Genomic DNA, 25,044 nt, shown 5'->3' with positions numbered 1-25,044 from the left:
TGAGTGTATTTAAGACCGAGATAGATAGGTTCTTGATTGGTAAGGGGGTCAAAGTTTACAGGGAGAAGACGGGAGAATGGGGTTGAGAAACTTATCAGCCATGATTGAATGGCGGAGCAGAATCAATGGGCCGAATGGCCTAATTTCTGCTCCTATGTCTTATGGTCTTATACAAAGCTTTCACAAAGCATGATTCGATGTTCTCCATTCAGTTTATCTCATCCCAATTTGACGTGTTATCCAGCTATTAAATCGAGGTTAATCTGTACTATTCACTGTAAGCTACCCCTGTTTAAAAAGGGCCTGATGTGCTGATCATGTCCTATGAGTTATTTTGAGACTTTAAAGGGAGAAAGTATCATCTCCAATCTTTTGAAATTTCAAATATTATTAATATTGCATTTGTCCTGGATGATTGATTTTAGTGCACAGCAGGCTGATTTAATGACAAGGTGAGACTTGACTGTCATCATTTGTATTGTTTTAGTTGTAATCCTTCTAAGGTACTAATGGCTTGGCAAATGTTATCTGGTTTTACTACAAAAGCAAGTCCTATTTATAAAGGAGCCCAAATATTTCATTTTTGGCATTGAAATATTTCAAGTCTTCAGTCCTTTCAGTTTAATAGTGAGCCTGTTGTATTAATTCTGCCTTTTTGGGAAAATGGTGTTGTATTAGGCTGCCACCTCTGCTGGCAAAACTCCAAAACCGCAGGCATAATATTACTTTTGGATGTAGACAAAGAATATGACAGAGCCATTTACACAAACCTACTAATATCATCAATTTTTACCAATTTGATTAAAGCCAGGCACAAGAAATCCATGTAAAAGCTGCAGTTTGTTAACTCATTATACCAATCTTATTTATCTGCAAATTTCTAAATTAGCTATAGATTCCAATTTTGTTGACAACACAGGGACTAAATCACCCTATGTTGCATTGGTGATGCAGTGATTTGGTCATAGAAATATCCAGAACTTTTATCGATGGAGGCAGAAAATCCCGGCCTATCGTAGTGGGATCCGGACCAGGCAGGGGTGCAAAATCCCGCCCATAGACTCTTTGTAAATGGTAACAATGTTGGCAATAGATTCGCTGTGTTCAGCAGTTAACAGATGTACCTTAGCATTAAACATCCCTTACTTGTGATGGAGAGGGCATCACATCAGACCTTCACACAGTTTGGACATGTCTTGCATTTATCACAAAGGAAGGACAGCACGTATCCCGTTAAGTTGTTTTGTAAAATCCAGTTATGGTCAAACTAGGTTTGGTTGTAGTAATTTTTAAAGCTTTTTTTGTTCTTGGGTTTCTGCATCCTGCGGGTGGAATCGTCCCAGGTTTTCACTAAGTGCAGTAGCGGGTGGGTAAAAGGACTTTTTACCCACTGGCCACAATGGCGGCATTTCACACCATAGCATCCCAATCCCACCTCATTAATAATGCATTCCCAGAAACTCTCCAGCAGGTGGCCTCTGACTTGCCCGTCGCACCATTACCTTGCAGCTTCCTCAGGCAAGGCACCATATTTAAACTGCAGTTACACGCACATTTCTCAGTGCTTGCAGCCCAAGAAGGCACCGGTGAAGACATGGTCCCAAAAACGAAGAAGAGTGCAGCCCTCCTGATTCAGTGACACATGCCTGGGATGCCTCCTGGACACCATGGAAGCCTGTCGTGGCGTTCTCTACTCCTGCTCTGGCCGCAGGAGGCCCATCAGTCTCACCACTCCAGCTTGGGAGGTGGTGGCAGAGGTGGTCAGTGCCATTGCTGCACAAAAGAGGTCGGCCATCCAGTGCAGAAAACGAATGAATGATCTCATCCGTGCTGCTAGGGTAATTACTCTAAACTCTCACACTCACAAGGCCATCACACGTTCACTGGCATCTCATTCACTGCCAACTCAAAGGTCATCACCACTCACTCTCTCTCTCATATACACCCTCACACCATCTGGCCTCATCTCTGGAGACTGCCTCTTCAGCCCTCACCCTGGGATCCCCCTTTCCCCAGTATAACCCTCGCCCTGAGGCCACTTCACCCCTTTTCCAAGCAAGCCCTAGCGCTGCAGCTGTTGAAAAGCCACCCCCTCTTTAAAGCTGGTCTGGTAGGTAGAGACCTGCCCGTAAGCCCCTCTAAAAATTATGTGCTGCTGTCTGCAAAGCCTGGTGTTGATGACCATGACTGCTGCCCAAAGTAAGGTAGGCAAACATCCCAAGCAAAGTGCAGCTTGCCAGGTGCATATCGCTTATGTACAGTTGTGAAACGCGTCAGCGTGCCCAGATGATCCAGCGTGAGGGGACTGATTCCAGCAAGCAGGGCTTATAATGAGATGCTAAAGTATCAAAATTAGGTTCCCAACGTGTGGCAGCGGGAAAAGCGGCCCTCTGTTGATGGGGAGAGTGGACGATCGCAAACTGGTTTCACAGTGGCCTTCATTTCAGGAAAGATCATTTTAGGTTTGACGTTTCTAACTTTAACATGTTAGATGCATCGTCAGCATCTTAAAGTAATCATCCTGTGTTTTAATGATGAATTGATTATTTAATACTGCAGCAGAGAACTTTGCTCCAAGCACGTTGCATTATTTCTATGATGATGATTAATACAGCTAATGCAAGATACATTACTTTCTAAACCTCATCGTAGTGTTTATATTTTTACATATATGAATGTCACTTTATAATAAAAGATAGGCCTCTTGATAGTAAGTTTTTTTTGTAAAGGGAGAAGTCATGCCAAAGGAATTCCATGCTTGAACTATAAATTTAACATTTCCCCACAAATGTAAAAATTCATTGGCTGTGTAGCTGACTGTGGATGAGAGAGAAAATCTAAATTGTGAAAGTGGGTTAGGACCTGTGGTGCTTATTGTAAGAGGCCCAGAGAGCAGATTCTAATGAAACTTTTCGCTAAACATTTTCAGGAGTTTAAATTCAACAGATACAAATAATCACAATTAGTGGAGAAGATCCAATGATATTGACAGCTACTTTTAAAGCCTTTACGCTGCTTGTCTGTAATGTTTCCCTGTTTGCAGGATACGTTTTTGCAGGATGCTGTTATGCAGGCCTTTTGGAAACTTCTGGTTCTAGTATGGCCCTTGAGCTCACTAAAGCCAAGTAGTGTAAAACTTCCCCCATATCCCACCAAGCATTTATCTCACATCGCTTTGATTCAACTACACTCTGGTAGGAAGCCACCTTTTTGAAAGCTTGAATGGCTATATGAAATCTTTTTAATGTTGCAGGGCAATGACATTGCCACTTATGGCCTTGTACTCTAAAAAAATTAACTGCCTCAGGAGCAGTGGTCTGCATAGGCATTGCTACAGTGCCAAGTAAGTCCAAGTGACTCTCACTTCTGATTCAGTTCGATGTTGAGAAAGTGCATTGCCTAAGGTGTGTCTTTTGGATAAGACATTAACCAATTTAGACAGACACAAAAGACTCCAGAAACACATTTTAAGAAAGAGAGGAATCTTCTCCCAGCTCCCTGGACAATACTTATCCTTCACCCAACATCATCCTAAAAAGAGATTAGCTGGTAATTTATCTCATTGCTGTCAATCAGCAAACAATGGCTGGAGAGAGATAAGGTAATGATTTACAGATTTACATAATGATATTTGTGTCATGAGAGGTGTGATTTGCAATGTATTTCCCCTCCTACAGTGTTTTAAAAGGACGGAAAATTGCAATCCATGGCAAAATATAATGTAGGGGTACTTTTAAATTTAAAATTCCGCTGTACTGCTATTATGACTAGTTTGGGATAGATGCTGTTCCAGCAACTTTGATTAAATGGAACAGCCAAGTAAGGCTAAGAACTGTACACTAATCCTAATGCATTTATTAATCTCATGCCGCTGTTCTTAACATAACAGATCCTCTGAATGCTGAACAGTAGAGTTCTTAAAGCAATAGAAATGATTCTGTATTCTTCATTCGTTGATGCATTGATGAACAGAAGCAGAACTTAAAATTGTGTGAAACATTGATAAAAGTGGCTTGGTAATCTTACTATGGGAAGATGGAGGTCCATTGATGTGTGGATGAGCTGCTTAATATATTCTAATGTTTTGAAAGTTACTGCTGTTGCTAAAGCTGTTTTGTCAAAAATTCAGTTCTTCTACTTTACTTTGCATAGGATAAAGCCAAAAATGGGCCTAGTATTTTTTTGGGGGGAGCAGGGTTTTTCTGTGCTTTAGGCAACTGTAAGAATAGTGCATGATTTCTTTCCTTGCAATCTGTCTGCATAAGTGCCTTGGACTTACCGAGGCTTCTGGCTTGCACTTACTGCAAGCATGCTATCCAAATTTAGTCCCATCTACCGAGAGTCTCTTTTTTCCTTCTCTTTGGCTAGTCCTCACAGCCTGCAATATGAAGTTCTCCACCTTCGAAAGCAGCTAGAAAATGAGCGCAAACAGCTGCACAAGCAGCTGAATGAACTTCTGCGTGAGAATCAAGCCTTGTCACAGGCAACTAAAGAACAACATGAGCAGTAAGTTTATACTCTATGTTGATATGGGCTAAGATAGGCGTCCTTTAGTGATTTACTTCTGAAGAAATTCATGAAGACACAAATATCTTTGTTACAAAGTTACTATTGAATGTTTTGCTTGGACGAATGCTCTGGCAGTATAGATATGGTAGTTACAAACTTTGCGTTAAACTCTAATGCAGGCACTGCCAATGCATCTGTATAGATTAAGGCCTAACTTGTCTGTGCGGTACAGCTACTTTGCTCATTAAATATTAAGGGAGTCCAGAGTTTTGTATTCCAAACACAAAAGTAAGGGTTGTAATCCAAACTGCAACGGTCATTCAAACTCCAGTATCATCAATGCACTTTGACTTTAAACTGAAGTTATAAACATAACAAGTTAGACATTGGCACTAGCAGCCTGGAGACTGATTGGTGTTGCAGTAGGTTGTTTTTGGATTGTGCCACTTTTGCCTGGTTTATTGAGGGAGGTTTTGTAGTGGAATTAGCATAGAACCTTCTGCTTTCATATTTAGCCAGAGGTTTTGTGAGGGGACTGTGTTCCAGGTAATGATTCCATGGGGAGAATTTTCTCCCTGTTGGGTGGGCCGGACAGGAGCGGGCGCGGGCGGGCATGAAGCCGATTGCCGCCTGCGATCGGCTGTGCGCCGCCAGTTTACGTGAGCGGGCCAATTAAATGCCTGGAAGCGCTCAGTGCTACCTGTGCAGGCCAGGGGAGGAAGGAAAGTCAGGGCCTGCGCTCTTTCACATGTGCGCACGAAAGAGAGCAGAAATCTCACTGAGGCACAGAGCTGAAAGTTTCAAATAAAGAAAGAATAAAATTATTTAGACATGTTCCCTTATGTGACAGTGTCACATGACTTGGGACATGTTTATGAATTGTGTGAAAAATATTTATTAATTTTTTAAAATCTTCATGAAACCTCAACTCGCCCGTGGATGAGGTTTCATGCAAAACGCGAAGGCCTCTTGGGCTCTTCGCCTGCCCACCAACCTTAAGGTTGGACAGGCAGTGTTGAGAATTAGTTTAATTGGTTTACTTAATGGCCTTAACAGGCCTTTGACAGTTTGGCGGGCGTGCAGCTGCCTCTGGCGCACGCCTGCCAAACCAAAGGTCGGAATGACGCGGGGTGACATCAGGACACACGGCTGACATCACCAAGTGTCATTTTACACATCGACATAAATTCAGCTGATGGGGGAGAATTTAATATATACCAACTGAAGTTTAGGAGGCAAGATTTCCATGGCCTTAACATATCCATTGGAATTCTGCTGAACAATATGCTAAAATTTTGACAGTGTCCTTTTTAAAGTAAGCGAGATCCTGGCAATGAATGTCTTGTGTAACATTTGGTAATAATCATCCGGATTTTTTGAAGATTCTTGTCAGGATAAAATTGAAGTGTTCCCTGTTGGGGGGCCCTCTACAGAGGTGTCCTCCCGCTTTCCATCGGGGACCTGGGGTGGAGGGTGTTGCAGGCAGCAGTCCCCTACAACCGCAGGATGTGTCGGTTCACGGACTCCCAAGAGACCTGTGCTTTTTGCAGCCTTCTGGAGCCCATGGACCACGTTTACATAGGGTGTGGTCGGCTGCACTCCCTTTTCAGTTATTTAAAGAACCTTTTATTGATGTTTTGTTTGCACTTCAGTCCCACGCTCCTGATCTACGGACACCTAGTGCGGAGGGGGGCCGGGAGGGAGGAGGACCTCCTCGTGAACCTGCTCCTGGGCCTGGCCAAGTTGGTCAAGGCAGCGGGCGATTGAGGGGGTCGTCCAACCCGACTGTCTGCCCCTCTTCCGCGGCTACATTCGCGGCCGGGAGAGGGAGCAGGCGGTGTCTGCCAGCACCGCCGAGGCCTTCTGTGTCCGGTGGGCACCGCGGGGACTGGGATGCTTTATCACCCCCTTTAATCACATTTTGTTTTGATGTTTGTAAGATTCCTTTAAATTTTGTCTTTGGTTTTGCAGTTCCCTAATTTAGAAACTCATGGGGGAGAATTAACGCCGATGCGTAAAATGACACTCGGTGTTGCCGGCCGTGCGTCCTGACATCACTATGCGTCATTCCAATCTTTTGTTTGGCAGGGGCACACCAGAGGCAGCTGCACACCCGCCAAACTGTCAAAGGCCTGTTAAGACCATTAATCCCTTTAATTTATTTTGTCCCTCGTTTTGTTAATTTAGTTTATTTGGTGGACTCTAAAAGAGTTAAAATTGAAGTGTTGCAGTCCTTTAATTTGTTGCTCACTCAGCATATTTCCTTTCTTCATTGTACAGAAGGGAGACATTTAAATCTAAGTTACAGCAAAATTAAAACTATAATGCAAAGTATTTAATCTGACTTGTTTTTTTGCAGACTTTCAAAAGAGGTACAGGAAAAGAACAAAATAATTTATTGTCTGCAGCAACAGTTAAGTCATCAATCATATGTGCCATCCACCAGCCAAGTCTCTTCAGATTCTGAGATGTCTGATGGAAACTCTATTAGTTCACCTGAAAGTCGATCAACTACATCTGAACCTCCATTCACTGGTGAAAATAAAAGTAAGAGCCGTAACAGTAGACAGCGAAGTTTTCAAAGGAGACTGTCACACAGGTCACCAGGTAAGATGCATTCCAACTGAGAAGTGTGAAGTTTTAAAGTTTGAGCAAACTTGAAACATTCCTTGAAAGATTTTCTTACATCATTTATTTTTACACACCATTTTTCATGGCCTCAGGACATCCCAAAGCACTTCACAACTATTAAAAATAATTTTGAAGTTAATGACTTTGTGATGAAGGCAAGATGGTACCAGTTTGCACACAGCAAAGTGCCAGAAACAGTAATGACATAAGTAATCACTTTGTTATAGTGACAGTGGTTGAAGAATTGTTTTTCTGTTCTGATAATGAATGAGGGGCAGGATTTTCCTGTTGGGGAACACCCCGCTCTCCGACACATAAAATGTGGGGTGGAACTCCCGACGTCACCGCGCCCCATTTAAATTTTCAGGTAGGCGGGGGCGCAGCAAAATCAGCTGTGCGCCCGCCAACCTGTCAGTGGCCAATTGAGGCCACTGACAGAGTCATTGAAGTAATTAGTGGACCTGTCCATCCAACCTTAATGTCACGTGGCGGCACGCCCCGGATCAGGGGTGCTGATCAGAGGCGTGCTTCTTGCATACCCGCTGTTCAAAGTCCTCCCCCCCGCCCCTCCCAACGGGGGAAAATCCTGCCCAAGATAACTATCTATCTCATCAGCTTCTTTGTAAGCAAGCCTATCCTTTGTCTCTTTTCACCTCTTATCTATGCTTTTAAGATTTCAAAATTTCCTACTTTCCAAGGTACTTTGTTCAATTTTTTCTTGCACACTACATAACATCCTGATTCCCATATCACCCTTGAACTTTGTGTGTTTAATTGCTTGTGTTTTCATTTTTGAAGAATATGAAAAAGACTACTTGGTATTATAGCTTGTGATTGCTTTGATGTATAATGGCACTAAGCGTAATACCGTATATGGAATTGTATGATCAACCTGATGTCTGTCAGATTCACCCTTTTTTTTGCTTTATCTTTCTCTCTCCCTTTCATTATCCAGGGAGCTCTGGCCTTGGTTGCCCTACCTTTCCCTCTTGTGGGAATATACCTGAACTGTACAGTAAAATTGGCCTTCTTCCAATCAAGTATCTTTACTCTAAATAGTTCCTTGTCCTTTTCCACAGCTAACTTAAACCCTATGATACTATTATCAATGTTCCCCTACTGACACTTTCTTTATCCACTTGACCCTGATCCTTGTAGGGCTTGAAGGATTCTGATGAAGAAAATTCCCCTGAGCACATCTCACAAACCCTTTCCATCACCACCACCCCGAACCCACCAGCTTTATTACCCTAGTCTGCATTACGATAATAATAGGTCCCACCGTTATCAGTACTGCATATCTTTGCATCTCTCTGTAATTTCTCTGCAAATTTGTACTTCTGTATCTTTCCTACTAGTTGAAGGGAAAGCTTTTCAATAGAAAATACTGCTTTCTTTTGACATTGATAAAGTAACTATAATGTATTATTCTGAAAGCCTTCAATTGACTTGTAAAACAAGTCCTGAAAGTTCAGCTGGGGTTGTTCTTTTTTCATCCAGCTTTAAGAGCTACATAATTTATAGTCAATTAATCTGTAAGTGATACTGTTCATGTGTAAACAAAGGATAGTATGATTGAAATTCTTTGGCAATGCCACATAAGAGAATTCAGAAGAACCCCAGCATTTGCAGTTGGACCTCTTGATTTGTGTCATTTAGAAGTAAAATACTTCCAAATGTCAACCTTTTGAAGCTAGCCTATTTATTATAGCTTAAAGGAGCAAAGTTCCTTTAAGTTAAAGTAACTATCAAAGTACAAAATCAGCCACTGATATTTGTTACAGAAACATGATCAGAAAATGAATTGTGAAGAGTTAAAACCAATTAGAGTTATGCGTAGTGGTGTCATACGTGGGAAATGGAGGAAATTTGTTAGAGCTGCTAAGCAGGAATGTAAAGGTACAGTGATGTGCACTAGTAAGAAAAGTGCTGCAACCACTCAATTATTTTCTTACGTTGGAAGTATAAGTTTAATTGTTTTGTAAGTATTTTAAACGCTAATAAATTGGAGTTTTTGTATGAGATGCTCCCTTAATCAACATGAGATTTTGTAAGTCAGTTGCTGTAAGCAGATGTTATGTCATCCTAAAGGTGAGTTTGTAGAAACTTTGAAAACTGTAGTTTGACCAATTTTTAATTTGAACAAAATTCCTCACAGTTTTTCCAGAGGCATTATTTTGTTCCAATAGATTTGCTAATTTCACGGTAATCTTTTGTAAGTGATAATCTGACCTTTAAATTCTGAAAGAGACATTTCAAAATTTCTCTCAAATATAAATGGTGATGTTTAATCCGCCAAACTGTCCTGTGAACATTCGTTTCAGAATGCTGTACTGTAGTTCAATATTGTTCCATTAGTGAAAACTAAAACTGAGATGTTACTTTATTTATTTAGCATGAGTGTGAAGTGTGCAGCTACAGTGTTACCAATGGTTACTTTGCTTTGTATTCATTTGGTTCCATTCTCTAGACCCAGTGCGAATATTGCATATTTGGACCTCTACATATAAATGTTTAAAATGCAGTGTGGAATATGCCAAGATTTTATTGTAAAACTTTTAATGTCATACTTCACAAGATGTTCTCAATTACCAACTTTTTTTTTAGGTCTCCCAGCAACGAATGCAAGCACAAATTTGCAGAATGATCCACAGAATAAAGAAGCAAGCCTGACATCTGGACTTTCTACTCCGGATGGAAAGACACAACTTCAAGGTTTGCATTTATTTATGTTCTGGATACCTGGGGCAGGATTTTTACTTTGTTGGGTGGGCACAGCGGGCAGGCCCAGGAGCAGCCGACCACCACCCGCGATCGGGCCCTGACATCAGTTTCACGCTGGCTGGCCAATTAATGGCATTAAACGCGCACCACAATGCTGAGCGCTGCCTCAGGGAGCTGAAGATTTTTACAAGCCAAAAATAAAGACCTTACAAACGTTTAAAACGTGTCCCCTCATGTGACTCTGTCACATGAGCAGGGACATGTTATAAATTACATTTCAACATTTTTTTTTTTAAATTCCTGTTGGAAACCTCATCCCATCCATGGATGAAGTTTCATAAAAAAAATCCAAAGGCCGCCTGGCCAATTTGTCTGCCCGCCAACCGTAAGGTTGGATGGGCAGCGAAGAATTGAATTGAATTAATACTTTGATGGCCTTAATAGGCCTGTTAAATGTCAGCGGGCGCGTTGCTGACTCCCGCGTGCACCCACCGACCAATGCTCGCCTGACGTCATCACCTGTCAGTTTATGCTCGAGTGGGTCGGGCACGCACAGGGGAGTCAGCAGAACTCAGCAGAAAATACAGCCCTTTAGCTTTTAAAGTTTAAATGGTATTAAACTTTAATAAGTTTAAATTAAACTGGTATTAGATACTGGCATTAAAAAGGGATTGTAAAATTTGAATATAAATTTCAAAACTTCTTTTGCTCTTCCATTTCCCCCTTCGCATCCATCAGGAAAGTCACAAGCATTTTATTTCCTTCCTGGATGATGATGATGAGACCATTGGCTACCCTTCAATCATTTAATCGTCAGTCTGCTTCAAGTTACATTACAGCCTTTCAATACCATTGCATTTACATTGAACTTGGGATCAGACTGCCCAGTACCATTTTCAGTTACATTCTGACCCAGTTAGTATAGAGAACTATAAACAGCCAACTAATTAATTTTTAGCTGTCTTTGTGCTTTCAGAGTATGTGTGAGTTGTCAGCAGAATCACATATAATTATGTCATAATATTAGGCCTCTGAGTATAACTATATGTTTTAAGCCATTAAAAAGTATGCATTTGTGGTGTTGCATTGCAGCAATGAGGCAGGACCATGCAAAAGTTAAGGGTACAGTTTTTGCACATTGTCAGGACCAGGTATCATTTTAGTGGGGTTTTTTTTTTTGGAAATCAGAAATTGTTGTTGACATTTTTTAGATAAAGTACGCTCAAATGTCGAGGTAATATGGGATATATTCAATTGGGGTAATTTTAACTATTGGCAATGTTGTGAAACAGGCAATATCAGACTGGGTACCTGTAGTGCATCTCTTTCCATTGACTTCAATGGAAATTAAAATTGTGAGAGGTGCCCAAAATAGTGGGTGACCCATCACATGTTGCCCATTTTGTGCTATTGCTAAAACTTAACAGCTGAACAGTGGGGGTGGGGGGGTGGGGGGGGGTGGCATTGTGCAGGGGCAGGCATAAACCCAATCAGTGCCCCCGATCAGGTCTGCGCCACCATTTTACATGGGCGGGCCAATTAAAGCCTGCCCAGCGCCAGCGTGAGGCACAACACCCGGAAGCACTGAGCACTCCCTGTGCAGGGGTTGGTGGTGGTGGTGGTGGGGTGGGGGTGGGGGGGTCATCCCGAGATCTCCCTGAGGCACAGAGGCGCTTCAGGGAGATTTGTTTAAGTTATAGAAATTTGAATAAAGGTGGGAGAAAAATTTAAGGACATCTCCCCTCATGTGAAACTGCCACAGGAGCTGGGACATGTCCATTATTTATTCCAAAATGTTTTATTTAAATAATACACCCTTCATGAAACCTCATCCCGCCCGTGGATGAGCATGAGCTCTTCGCTTGCCCACCAACCTTAAGGTTGGACGGGCAGCTCAGTTAATAACTTTTTAACAGGCCTTAATAGGCCTTTGACAGTTCGGCGGGCGCGAGTCCGAGTCAGCTGCGTGCCCGCAAAGCTGAATATGTTAATGACGTATGATAACATTCTCTGTCTTTTCTGAAGGCATGATCAGACATTGTGATTCTGCCCCACGCCATTTCAAGCAGCACAAGTTAGCGTTGTGTCAAAGTAGATCCTCATCCTTTGAATTGACCAATGCACAGAAGGTGTTATCCAAGCTATATGGGCTGGGTAAAGTGAGAGCTACTCACGTTCTAATTTTCATCCTGCAAAGCCCACATATCTTAGTGCATCTTTCAGCATGTCAGTCCATTCCATTTCGTACACACCTCATTTCCAATTGGCTAATTTCTGTTGATTGCTTTATACCTAATAATTAGTCATTTTTCATAATACCTTTGCCATCAACTTTTCTGAAAAGTTCTGACAAATCTTATTTCTGAAACCTACAACATCATAGGTTTATGTACATTCAAAGGTGAAATTTTATAGTCATTGCTGTACCTTTTTATCCATTGTTGTATTTGTTTAAGCCTTATTTCTTCATTATTTTATTTTTATTTGGATAATTTGTTTTTTGATGTATACTAGGACCAATCTCAGTGCAATGACTTCCAGTTGTAGCTGAGGTGGGTAATACAGAAAATATTAATGATTTTGCCATCTGCACCACTTCAAATTCAGCTTGTACAGCCCTCATTTCATGGGCAGAATTTTACCGACGGCGAGCAGGGGGCGGGGCCCGCTCACCGATGTATAAAATGATGCGGGATGAAGTTGAGCGGAAACTCCGACATCATCCTGCCCCATTTAAATTTTACAGGTAGGCGGGGGCACAGCAAAATCAGCTGTGGGCCATAAGACATAGGAGCAGAAAATAGGCCATTCGGCCCATCGAGTCTGCTCCTCCATTCAATCAGGGCTGATAAGTTTCTCAACCCCATTCTCCCGCCTTTTTCTCCCCGTAACCTTTGACCCCCCTTACCAATCAAGAACCTATCTATCTCGGTCTTAAATACATTCAATGACCTGGCCTCCACAGCTTCTGTGGCAATGAATTCCATAGATTCACCACTCTCTGGCTAAAGAAGTTTCTCCTCATCTCTGTTCTAACAGGTCTTCCCTTTACTCTGAGGCTGTGCCCTCGGGTCCTAGTCTCTCCTACTAATGGAAACATCTTCCCCACGTCCACTCTATCCAGTCCTTTCAGTATTGTGTAAGTTTCAATCAGATCCCCCCTCATCCTTCTAAACTCCATCCAAGATAGACCCAGAGTCCTCAAACGTTCCTCATATGTTAAGCCTTTCATTCCTGGGATCATTCTCGTGAACTTCCTCTGGACCCTCTCCAGGGCCAACACATCCTTCCTGAGATACGGGGCCCAAAATTGCTCACAATATTCTAAATGTGGTCTGACCAGAGCCTTATAAAGCCTCAGCAGCATATCCCTGCTTTTATATTCTAGTCCTCTCGAAGTAAATGCCAACATTGCATTTGCCTTCCTAACTACCGACTCAACCTGCAAGTTAACCTAAAGAGAATCCTGGACTAGAACTCCCAAGTCCCTTCGCACTCCAGATTTCTGAATTCTCTCCCCATTTAGAAAATAGTCTATGCCTCTATTCCTACCAAAGTATATGACCTCACACTTGCCCACGTTGTATTCCATCTGCCACTTCTTTGCCCATTCTCCTAACCTGTCCAAATCCTTCTGCAGCCTCCCCGCCTCCTCAATACTGCCTGTCCCTCCACCTTTCTTTGTATCATCTGCAAACTGAGCCAGGATGCCCTCAGTTGCTTCATCTAGATCATTAATGTATAAAGTGAAAAGTTGTGGTCCCAACACTGACCCCTGCGGAACTCCACTAGTCACCGGCCGCCATCCTGAGGAGGACCCCCTTATCCCCACTCTCTGCCTCCTGCCTGACAGCCAATCTTCTATCCATGCTAGTACCTTGCCTCTAACACCATGGGCTCTTATCTTACTGAACAGCCTCCTGTGCGGCACCTTGTCAAAGGCCTTCTGGAAGTCCAAGTAGATAACATCCATTGGCTCTCCTTTGTCTAACCTACTTGTTACCTCCTCAAAGAATTCTAACAGATTTGTCAGGCATGACCTCCCCTTGATGAAACCATGCTGACTTTGCCCTATTTTACCATGCACTTCCAAATATTCTGAAATCTCATCCTTAATAACGGACTCTAAAATCTTACCAACGACCGAGGTCAGGCTAATCGGCCTGTAATTTCCCGTCTTTTGCCTCACTCCCTTCTTAAACAGGGGGTTACATTAGCGATTTTCCAGTCCTTTGGGACCCTCCCTGACTCCAGTGATTCCTGAAAGATCACCACTAACGCCTCCACTATCCCTTCAGCTATCTCCTTCAGAACCCTGGGGTGTAATCCATCTGATCCAGGTGACTTATCCACCTTCAGACCTTTCAGTTTTCCTAGCACTTTCTCCTTGGTAATAGCCACCATACTCACCTCTGCCCCTCGACTCTCTTGAACTTTGGGGATGTCACTCGTGTCTTCCACCGTGAAGACTGACGCAAAGTGCCTATTCAGTTCCTCCGCCATTTCCTTGTTCCCCACCACTACTTCTCCAGCGTCATTTTCCAGCGGCCCAATGTCCACTTTTGCCTCTCTCTTACCCTTTATATATCTAAAAAACTCTTGCAATCTTCTATTATATTACTGGCTAGTTTACCGTCATATTTAATCTTCTCCCTCCTTATTTCTTTTTTAGTCGGGCCCGCCGACCTGTCAGTGGCCAATTGAGGCTATTGACAGGATCAGTTAAGCAATTGGTGGGCTGGCCAGGAGCCCCGGTGACAACTAGAGAAAACATGAAACCTCATGCAGCGGAGGGATGAGCTTTCATGCAGGGTTTTAAAAATTGCAGTAAAGTTATTCTGTAAGTTATGAACATGTCCCACATGTAAGGGAATTTTTTTTTTTTCTCAATTTTTAATATTTTTCAAAGTCCAGGCGATCTCCCTGAGGCTGCACTTAGCATGCGCGAAAGAGTGCGCACTCGATTTCAGGGATTCCCCCTGCCCCCACAGGGAGCGCATAACGCTTCCCGCCGGACGTCACACTAGGCGGGTCTTAATTGGCCCGCTCACGTAAAATGGCGATGCGGCCTGCTCAGCCAGTGGGGATCGGCTCCGTGCCCGCCCGACTGGCAGAAAATCCTGCCCCATGTCTTCACCCTTCAGATGGGTTAGCGAGTTTTCCTGTGACCTGGACATTGATTCGTAAAAGGATGCTTATTTTAAAATGTATTCATTTAGCTACTCAGAATTATTTTGTGTTTGATATTGCCTGAGCAGTAATTGCAATAATCACTTTTTGGGCTATGTGTAGTGAAAACATGTTTATAAAGAAAGTGTTCATGATTTGCTATATATTACACAAGCAGGAAATATTCTTGCTGGTGCACAGTGCTGGATTTGCACTGTGATGTGGCATTGGGTTTAACAATTGTTTCACATGTTTTTGAACATATTAGGGAAAGTAATCCTTATAAATTATAAACGTCATCATCAGGATTCCTTTTAAAATCAAATTGCTACAAAGAATTATATTTTTTAATTGATAACCTTGGGCGCATTAAAATTGTTGAACTACCTTGGGGTTTAGGATGTTACTGAGCCTGAGAGCACAAGGGAGTTAAATTAACTGCTTGGCCAGAAAATTGCCGTCAGTGTGCAGGCCCGACACGCCGACGCATAAAATTACGTGAGATGGTGTCGGGTGTGCGTCCCAACATCATCATGCGTCATTCCGATCTTTCGTTCGGCGGGTGCACACTGGAGTTGGCAGCGCGCCCGCCGAACTGTCAACGGCTTATTAAGGCAATTTAAAAAATAATTAACTATATTAACAATGCTGCCCGCCCAACCTTAAGGTTGGCAGCAGGCGAAGAGCCCAAGCAGCCTCTGTGTTTTTCAGGAAACCTCATCCATGGGCGAGATGAGGTTTCCTGAAATTTTTTTTTTTAAATAATTGAATAAATTTTCAAAACTTCACAAACATGTCCCAGATCATGTGACACTGTCAATGATGGGACATGTTTAAACAACTTTTTACTTTATTTATTAAAAAGTTTCATTGTCAACTTAATCTTCCTGAGGCAGCTCCGTGCCTCCTCAGGGAGATTGCTGCGCTCTTTAGCGCACACGCGTGAAAGAGCGCAGGCCCCAACTCTCCCTCCACGCCCCCCGCCCGCACAGGTAGCGCTGACCAGCTGCACATTAGGCCGGGCGGGCCTTAGTTGGCCAACCCATGTAAAATGGCAGCACGCAGCCAGTCACGGGCAGCGATCAGCTTCGCGCCCGCCCGTGCCCACTCCCAACCAGCCCGCCCACCAACTGAAAAATTCCCCCATTGCTGAGAGCTCTGGTTCAGCTGCAAGTTAATTCACCTTCCTTGCATACTTCTTTATGTTGATAATTTAGTTCCATAGAAAATGTATTATCTTTTGAATGAATCCAATCCTAATGATATTAATTTTACACTTTGCGAGTTCTTCGGATTAGCTTATCTTTTTCCCCATAGTGGGGTATTGAAATGAATCTCTTGACATTGATTTTCAAATTAATTGCCATGTAATTCTCAATTCCTTCAGTTGTATTTCAAGTAAAGGTGGGTCATTTCTCTCTTTGTTTTCCTACAATTCAGAGAATGTGGAAGGAATCCCAGTGCCACACGAAATGTTGTCCACTCGTAGCTGGCCAATTGAGTATGCCAGTGCTCAAACATCCTTGCTTAATCAAAGATTGCTTGAGCTCCAGAAAGAGAACTCTGTACTTCGTGAGCAGTTGGTGAACAAGGAAGATTTGAATGAGACTCTACGGACAGAACTTGATTTGCATCGCTCCATTTTAACAGAGAATCAACAAAACATTGATAACCAAATTGCCCATTCACTTAATCACAGGGACCGATCTTTAATAGCAAATAAGCAAATTTCAACTTCCACAGAGCCAGAAAAAGACCTTGGCCTAAGTGCTGCAGGTAATTTATTTTATTAACAACTTGCATTAAAATAGAAAACTTTCATTTATTGTTTTTAAAAAAAAGTTTGAGACAATTCAGATCGGCAAAAGGAATACTGCAGCTGAGCGAGGAATGGAGAGATTAGGATGTGTGACTGAAAGCTTGGCTGAACAAATTGGTTTTGTGAAGGTTCTTGAACGAAGTGAAAGGCAAATGTTTTAAGGAGGGAATTTAGAAATTAGCAAGGCAGTTGAATACTTTGGCACCAGCTAGAATCAGGTGCATGAATGTTCAGGCCATAGGACTGAAGGCAAGTGCATGGATAGGGGGTGGTTAGGCCATTAAGTTACTTGAAGATAACTGAGGATTTTGAATTTAATGCACCAGGGATAGTGAATAAAGAGGATCAGTGAAGACTGTGATAATGGTCGAGCAGTAATTGGTACAGGACAGAAATTTTGCATTGGAGTTTGGGACAAATTGGAGTTGGGAACCTAGAAACTAGCTCCTTGAGCTTGCTGCATCATTCAATGAGATCATGGCATAACCTAACTCTGTATACCTGCCTTTGCTCCATTAACTTATATGGAAGATGAAGGATGGGAGAGCAGTAAGAAGAGTAGGAGAGTCTAGAGAGACAAATCCATGCCTAAAAATATCAGCAGCGATGGAGCAGAGCCAGGTAAAAGTAAACAGCCTTTGTCATGAAAGAGAAATAGAGTCTAAAGCTCCATTTGGGATCATATTGGATAAAAGGATTGCAAATGATCTGGTTTAGCCCGTGAGAAGTGTTAAATTGGGGGAATGGAATGGAGGGTCGGTGGGATACTTTGTGCTAAGGGCCAAAAGCAAAATACTACTTTGCTGAAAATCTGAAATAAGGACAAAAAATGCTCAAAATACTCAGTCTGGCAGCATCTGTGCAGAAGGAAGTAAAGTTAATGGGCAGAATTCTGCAGATTGGATGAACGGCCAACATTGGCTAGAAAAGGGGGTCACTGGCACGTCCAGGCGGCCTATGGGACTTCCCCTCAATTTTATGGATGGTTGCTGCTGGGATTGCCGTTCTCTTCAGGATGGCAGCCATTGGCTGAGAGCTGCCAGCCCGATCTGAGGGCCACCAGTAACAGTGACCACTGCTGAGGCAGACAGGGCCCTACAGCTTACAGCAAGTAGGCTGAAGAAAATTTAAAAAAAAAAATGTGCTAGCTATGGAGGGGGAGCCACTCTGCGGAAATCACTGGGTCTATAGTGGCTGCCTGTGGGCCCCCCCTTGCTTAAAAACACTATTCTCATCTGTGCCCCAGGCTGCCACTGGGAGGCTGCCCCCATTTAGCTGGCAGTCTTCCCCTGCAGTGGTGGGGGTGGGGGGTGATGGTTGATCTGCCATCAGCAAAATGACAACAGCCTGCTAAAATGGCCCTTAGCGGGGCATTTGCAAATTCAAATTGGCTGCCCACCCCAAGAACCTGTTCCTGTTGTCAGTAAAATTCCCCGATGACTGGACGTGTTCGGGAAGCCTGTCCGACACAGCTCTTAGCGACACAGCCCTTTAACAGCCATCCCCTCTCATCTCCCTTCCTGCCTCCATACGATCAGAAAACTCTGCCCGATGTCTCAGGTCTGATGAAATGTCACAGACCTGAAACGTTAACCATGTTCCTCCACAGATGCTGCCAGACCTGCTAAGCATTTCCAGTATTTTCTGTTTTTATTTCAGCCTGCCCACTGTTGAGCTTTGGCTCTTTAAAGATTGGATATCAGAAAAGCAGTATTAACATAAAAAAGAGGAAAGGGCCATGGGTGGATTCCTTGGAGACTGGTTTGACCGCAGCTGGAGCTTTAAGTCCAATTCTGAACACTATGGGGAGAATTTTCGGCTCAGCGAGCAGGGGTGGGGCCCGCTCACCGAGGTGTAAGATGACACGGGGTGACGTCAGGCATGCGTCTTGACGTCACTGCGCGCCATTTAGATTTTCAGTTCCACAGGCGCACCCGCTGAGCTGTCAAAGGCCAATAATTAACTAATTAACTCTATTGAGAAAGCTGCCCGTCCAACCTTAAGGCTGGGGGGGCGGGGCAGGCGAAGAGCCCAGGCGGCCTTCACATCTTTCATGGAACTTCATCCACAGGCGGGATGAGATTTCATGAAGGGTTTATAAATTAAATAAATTTTTCCATTAAAGTTCATTGACATGTCCCAGCTCCTGTGACACTGTCACATGAGGGACATGTCTTAATTTTTTTTTCCTTTATTAAAATTTTTAAAACTTAAAACTTAACTCCCTGAGGTAGCTCTGCGCCTCAGGGAGATGTGCGCGAAAGAGCGCAATCCCAACCCAGGGAACTCCCAGCCCCCACAGGGAGCACACAGCGCTTCCGGGTGCACCTCATGCTGGCTGGGCCTCAACTGGCCTGTCCACGTAAAATGGCGGCCGGACCCGATTGGGTACCACCGCACAATCCCCCCAACGGGGGGAAAATTCTCTCCCATGTTTTAGCTTTGAAGAGCGTACAGAAGAAATCTGTTAGAATGGTCCCAGAGATTAGCTCCATTTACGTGGATAGAGCAGAGAAGGTTAAGAGGAGATTTGATAGGAGGTGTTTACAATAATGAAGGGTTTAGATAAAATAAACAAAAAATAAATTATTTCCAATGGCTGAAGTGTCAATAACCAAACGACATAGATTTAAGATGATTGCCAAAAGCACCAGACATGACAGAAAACAATTTTACACAGAGTGGTTTGAATTTGGAATGTACTACCTGAAAGGGTGGTGTGTGTAAATTCAATAGTAGCCCTCAAAAGGGAATTGGATAAATATTGTAGGAGAAAATTTTGCAGAGATGGCAGGAAAAAGCAGAAGAATGTGACTAACTGGATTGCTCTTCAAAAGAGCTGGTGCAGACTTGATAGGCTGAATGGCTTCTTTGTGTCCTGTACTATTCTATGAAGTTTATGGTAGCCAGGGTACATCCACAAATAGATGCCCAAGCTGTGTAAACATGACACAGATTCATTTTCTTCATTTATTTATCTCAAATGATCTTATTTATTGCACTTCATTATTGAGAATAACTGACTTAGATGTTACAAAGTATCTATGTTCCCCACCCTGACTCCCCAAAAAATAATGTTATTAACTGACATCAAGAAGCACTTATCTGCAAGATACTTCTGAAGACTATGGTAATTAAGAAATGCTTGTTTGTTTTTGATCTACTCGAGCATAATGCTGTATTTCTCAAAACTGCAAACACAGTACCTGCAGAAATGAACAGAGGTGACAGGAGCTGTGACACCTTCACTGGGGTGTTGTTAGATTGCTAGACTATTGCTCTAGTAATGTAATTGGCTTAAACTAAATTATTTAGAAAAGCTTAGACCAATACAATTTTTTGTGTGTGTGTGTGTCTATATGCACAATACTAAAGATATTTGATTTGAAAAGAACTTTGTTTTGTGGACGCATCCCCCATTATGCAACTGAGTACCATTTTTCATGTGTTTGGACAAATAATTAGAATGGCGAGGTGGCATGCACTCAGTTGCTGGATGTATTGATGTTGACTAGCATGACTGTTATGAAATGCATCTGGCTGAGGGGATCTTCTCTGCTGATGCCATCTAGCGTTTGCTGATAATGAATGCCATGCAGTGCTGTTTGGAAATCTTTGTTCTTTTTTGGAAGTGCATTTATAGTGTGGACCCCTCTTTCGACCTCCCTTGGACTGTGGGTTATTTGGGGAGCTGGTACGGTGGTGGATGCAGGATGTGGTGGCAAATTGGGCGAAGTTCTCATTTGAAAATTGTGAACTGTTATCGGGCACAATCTCCTCCAGGATGCCATGGCTCACGAGCATCTCTTTCAGTGCCTTAACTGCTGCACCCGTGGTTGTCGTGTACGGTTGCTTCACCTCAGCCCATCTGGAAAAGTAATCTCCCATTATAAGGAATCATTTGCTGTTGAAGTCAAATAAATCATCGCCATAGCATAAAGGGCTACAGGCCAAGTGCTGGAAAATGGGATTATAATAGATAGGTGCTTGATGGCCAGCAGGGACACAATGGACCGAAGGGCCTGTTTCTGTGCTGTATAACCCTATGACAAAATTTTATGTAGGAATGAAAATATTTTAAAAGGTAAATTCACGAGTATAGAGATAATGATGTAAGGGAATAACTTAAGTACTTTCCTGAATTGTTATCTTTTCACATGTTTTCCCAATTATTTCAGTGGGAATGATGTAAGTGTGGTTGGTTCTAATTCTTAGTATTTTTGTGCTTAGACTTACTAGCCGAACACCTTCATGAAATACGAAGTTTAAGGCAACGCTTGGAAGAATCTATTAGAAATAATGACAGATTAAGACAACAACTGGAACGTCGACTTGCTGAATCTGAACATGATCCAGGTGAGCAGTGCAGTTTGAACTTCCACCTAACCTGGGATCAGTAACGTTAGTCTCGATTTGATTAGTGTTTTCAGTAGCGAAAAGAAAGCCAATTCTAAACATGGATGACAGGCCAAAAATGTATGCTTGATCTTCTAAAATTCAGTATGGTGTTGAGGTCAATCTTTTCACCCTCAGCTAACTACGTGGATCCTATATGAAATAAGTTTTGCACAGTCTCACCTCGTAATGGATGTGGCTCTTTATCACAAAACTCTCTGCAGTTTGGCATATGTTAGTATTAAACGAGCAACATGAAAGTGTTAAGTGTGTGTTCGAAAAATAAGTTTGACGGTGTTGACCTGTACTTTATTGCTTTGGCAATTACTGTCATTGGAGCCAGTTTGTGGAGAAGTATTACATTTTTAAAATCTCACTTTAAAAATAAACACAATACCGACTAGTGATGGAAAGACATGTATTTGTAAACACATGCTATTAGCAGTACTAATAAAACTTTGCTTGCACCTTCAGCTTCCACAAATATTTTCATCCACGGCACAGAAGAGCACAGTCATCTGGCAGATGAGATTCATTATGTGAAGGAACAAAACAAAGCTTTAAAGGAGCAGCTGACAAGAAGCTCCAAAGGTGAGTGTTGGTGTCAACGTTCGATCACTACATCCAGAATCGGCTAAAAAAGCATATTTTCAAATCATGAGGCTCGGCATTATTTTCATAAAATCTTGTAGCCGTAATATCTGTCAGAACTTTGGTATCTGAAAGACTGCTGTACTAGGTTTAGAAATGCAATGGCAAAGGTTAGTTTTGTTGGGAGTACAGGAAGAGATTTGTCAATAAGTGTTAGAATTTCTGTCAGAAAATGGCTGCGGTGCAAGTTTTCTGGAAAATTCCAGTACTAGTCAGCATTCTTTCATTTGCTGACCAAACCACAGTTACACAAAACTAGATGAAAAAGCTTCAAAACAAAAACAGAATTACCTGGAAAAACTCAGCAGGTCTGGCAGCATCGGCGGAGAAGAAAAGAGTTGACCCTTGGGTCATGAGGACTCGAAACGTCAACTCTTTTCTTCTCCGCCGATGCTGCCAGACCTGCTGAGTTTTTCCAGGTAATTCTGTTTTTGTTTTGGACTTCCAGCATCCGCAGTTTTTTTGTTTTAATGAAAAAGCTTCAAGTTTATTCAAATCGACAAGAATAGCAATTTGTAGAGCTGGTCAAAAAAATAGTAATCTTCATTCATTCAACCTATGTGTACAAATAAAACATTAACCATGTGGGGGAAATTACTGTGCAGTGCCCCTTTACTGTAGCAGTCATCCATGGCACGTAAGTAATCTACCTCTGCCCATATGGTATTGAAGACATTATTCAAGATTTGTGCTCCATTTCCTCTTTTCTCTAGCGGTCAGCAATAGTTCCAGCACACCGTTGAAAATAAATTTTAAAAGTCTTCAAACCTACAGGTGATATTGACTTTTGCTGCTTAAATAGCTCGTCATAAATTAACTGTTTGAAAGTTCAATGCTTGTAAGTTTTTGCTAATCTGGCTGGTTTTTTAGTTCACTGATTAGCATTAAAATCATCGAATAGAATTATTCGAATTACATAGCTCAGTAGGTCGTCATTTGATTCATTTTGCCAGTCTTTCCTAAAGACCTGTCCGTTTAGCCCCATCACCCTACCCTGTCGTTAGACTCTTTCACATTTGGAATATAAAAATTTAAATGCGCTATCTTTTCAACTGCTATTATGGATTCCGCTTCCACTGCTATTTTTGGTTGAGCATTCCGTGTTGTATCAAACTTCTGTCTTCGGGCAGAATCGTCCCAGATTTGCACTGTGCGTTGGTAGGCAGGAAGAAGGACATTTTAGCCACAATGGCAGCTTTTCACGCCACACCATCCCAATTCCGCCTCATCAATCACGCATTCCTTGGAAGCACGCTGCTTCAATGGCGGGCGGGCTCTGTTTCACCTGACACTTCATCACACCAGGTGCCACATTTAAAGTGCAGCCACGCACACACCTCTCAGCCCAGGACTGCTGCAAAGAAGACATGGCCCTGAAAGGCAAGAAGACTGCAGCCACCGCCACCACCACCAACCCCGGCCCCCAACCTCCGTTTCATGACATGCCCCTCGAGCACCTTCTGGACGCCGTGGAGGCTGGCCATGATGTCCTCTACCCCAACTGTGGCTGCAGGAAGGGCAGCAACATTCCCACTCTGGCTTGGTAGGTGATAGCAGAGGTGGTCTGTGCCAATGCTGCACAGAAGAGGTTGGCCATCCAATGCAGAAAGAGGATGAATGATCTCACCCATGTGCCAGGGTAAGGCATCTCATCATTCTAAACCCACACACTCAAGCCCATCACACATTCACTGGCATCTCGCTCACTGCCAGCTTAAGAGATATCACCACTCACTCTCTCACACACACCCTCACATCTCCATCTGGCCTCATCTCCTCTGGAGGCTGCCTCCTCAGCCCTCATCAAGTTGAGGCCACTTGCACAGATCAGCTTGTGCCCCCGCACACACCCTGGGATACCCCTCTTCCCTATTACAGCCCTCACCCTGCAGCCTCTTCCCTTGCCTGAGGCCACTTCTCCCCCCCTTCCCCAAGTAAGCCCTAGCCCTGCAGCCATTGAAAAGCCACCCCTCCCTTCTGGCTGGTCTGATGGATAGACACCTGCCCATGAGCCCCTGTAAAAGTGATGGTGCTGTCTGCAAAGCCTGGCACTGATGACTGCCAGTGCTGCCCAAGGCACGATAGACAAACCAACCACAAAGTCCTGAGTGAAGTGCAGCTCGCTAGGTGCATTGATGCTTACAAACTGATTTCATGACATAGTGAAACCATTTTTTGGCCTTCTCACCGTACTGTCTGCTCACATGCCAACACGGAGAATTCCACCCTTCGTTTTTTTTTAAAATCCCAATCTCAGCCTTTGCCCTTTCGGTGTTCATTTCTAAGTTACTTGATTACGAGAGGACATAAAATAATGGTGGAAATAGTTTTTTTCCCCAAATTTACCATAACAAAACCCCTTATCATTTTGAAAAGCTGCAACAGAGTTCCCCAAGATCTTCAACAGAAGCGAAGTGCTGCAGATGTTGGAAAGCTGAAATTTAAACAAAAATGCTAGAGATACTTAGCAAGTCAGACTGCATCTGTGGAGAAAAAGAGGATTAATGTTTCAGATAGAAAGATCATTCCTTCAGTAGCAAAAATCCAGCCCTGACACACTTCCAGCATAATTATAGTCATTGTTACTCATTTCCATTTATTTGCTTCAAATGTGTGGAAAGGCTGAACAAATGAAGAATGCTAGATTTATTATCATAGTGGCCAGGATTTTCCCCTTGGTGATTTGGGGGCGGGGCCCGCTCGCCGAGGGGAAAATGACGTGTGTTGACGTTGGGAGGAATCCCCGATGTCATCCCGGTCCATTTAAATTTTCAGGAAGGCGGGTGGACAACAAAATCAGCTGTGGGCCCGCCGACCTGTCAATGGCCGATTGAGGCCATTGACAGGCTCATTAAGATAATTAAAGACCGTGCCCGTCCAACCTTAAGCCCAGTGGGCTCCAGATTATTGATGAAACTACATCCAAAGGCGGGATGAAGTTTCATGTCCATATTGTAAAAAATTAATAAAGTGTATGTGTTCTTTATTAACATGTCCCATCTCATGTGACGTTGTCCCATGAGGGGGACATGTTAATCATTTTTTAATGTTTCTATTTTTAATGTTTTTGACACTATCGGTATTCTCCCCGAGACAGGACTTTGCCTCAGGGAGACGTGCACTCTTTGACAGTTGGGGATTCCCTC

General features: G+C 43.0%; 1 protein-coding gene across 8 annotated transcripts in view; it reads left to right on the top strand.

Annotated features, from left to right (window-relative positions):
• Positions 1–25,044, top strand: part of cdk5rap2 (CDK5 regulatory subunit associated protein 2) — a 162,118-nt gene that overhangs the window by 106,095 nt on the left and 30,979 nt on the right. For 6 of the 8 annotated variants that reach the window (XM_041193297.1, XM_041193300.1, XM_041193293.1 and 3 more), the window contains 6 exons: positions 4,369–4,506; positions 6,869–7,116; positions 9,748–9,855; positions 16,474–16,809; positions 21,083–21,208; positions 21,722–21,838. In XM_041193297.1, coding sequence (XP_041049231.1) covers positions 4,369–4,506; positions 6,869–7,116; positions 9,748–9,855; positions 16,474–16,809; positions 21,083–21,208; positions 21,722–21,838 — 1,073 coding nt within the window. The remainder of the gene's footprint in view (positions 1–4,368; positions 4,507–6,868; positions 7,117–9,747; positions 9,856–16,473; positions 16,810–21,082; positions 21,209–21,721; positions 21,839–25,044) is intronic. The other 2 variants (XM_041193294.1, XM_041193298.1) reach the window with 2 other exon arrangements.

This window comes from Carcharodon carcharias, chromosome 8 (genome assembly GCF_017639515.1).
Source record: "Carcharodon carcharias isolate sCarCar2 chromosome 8, sCarCar2.pri, whole genome shotgun sequence".
Lineage (NCBI taxonomy): Eukaryota > Metazoa > Chordata > Chondrichthyes > Lamniformes > Lamnidae > Carcharodon > Carcharodon carcharias.
Note: the sequence above shows the minus strand (reverse complement) of the source record. Positions and strands in the feature narration are given on the sequence as shown.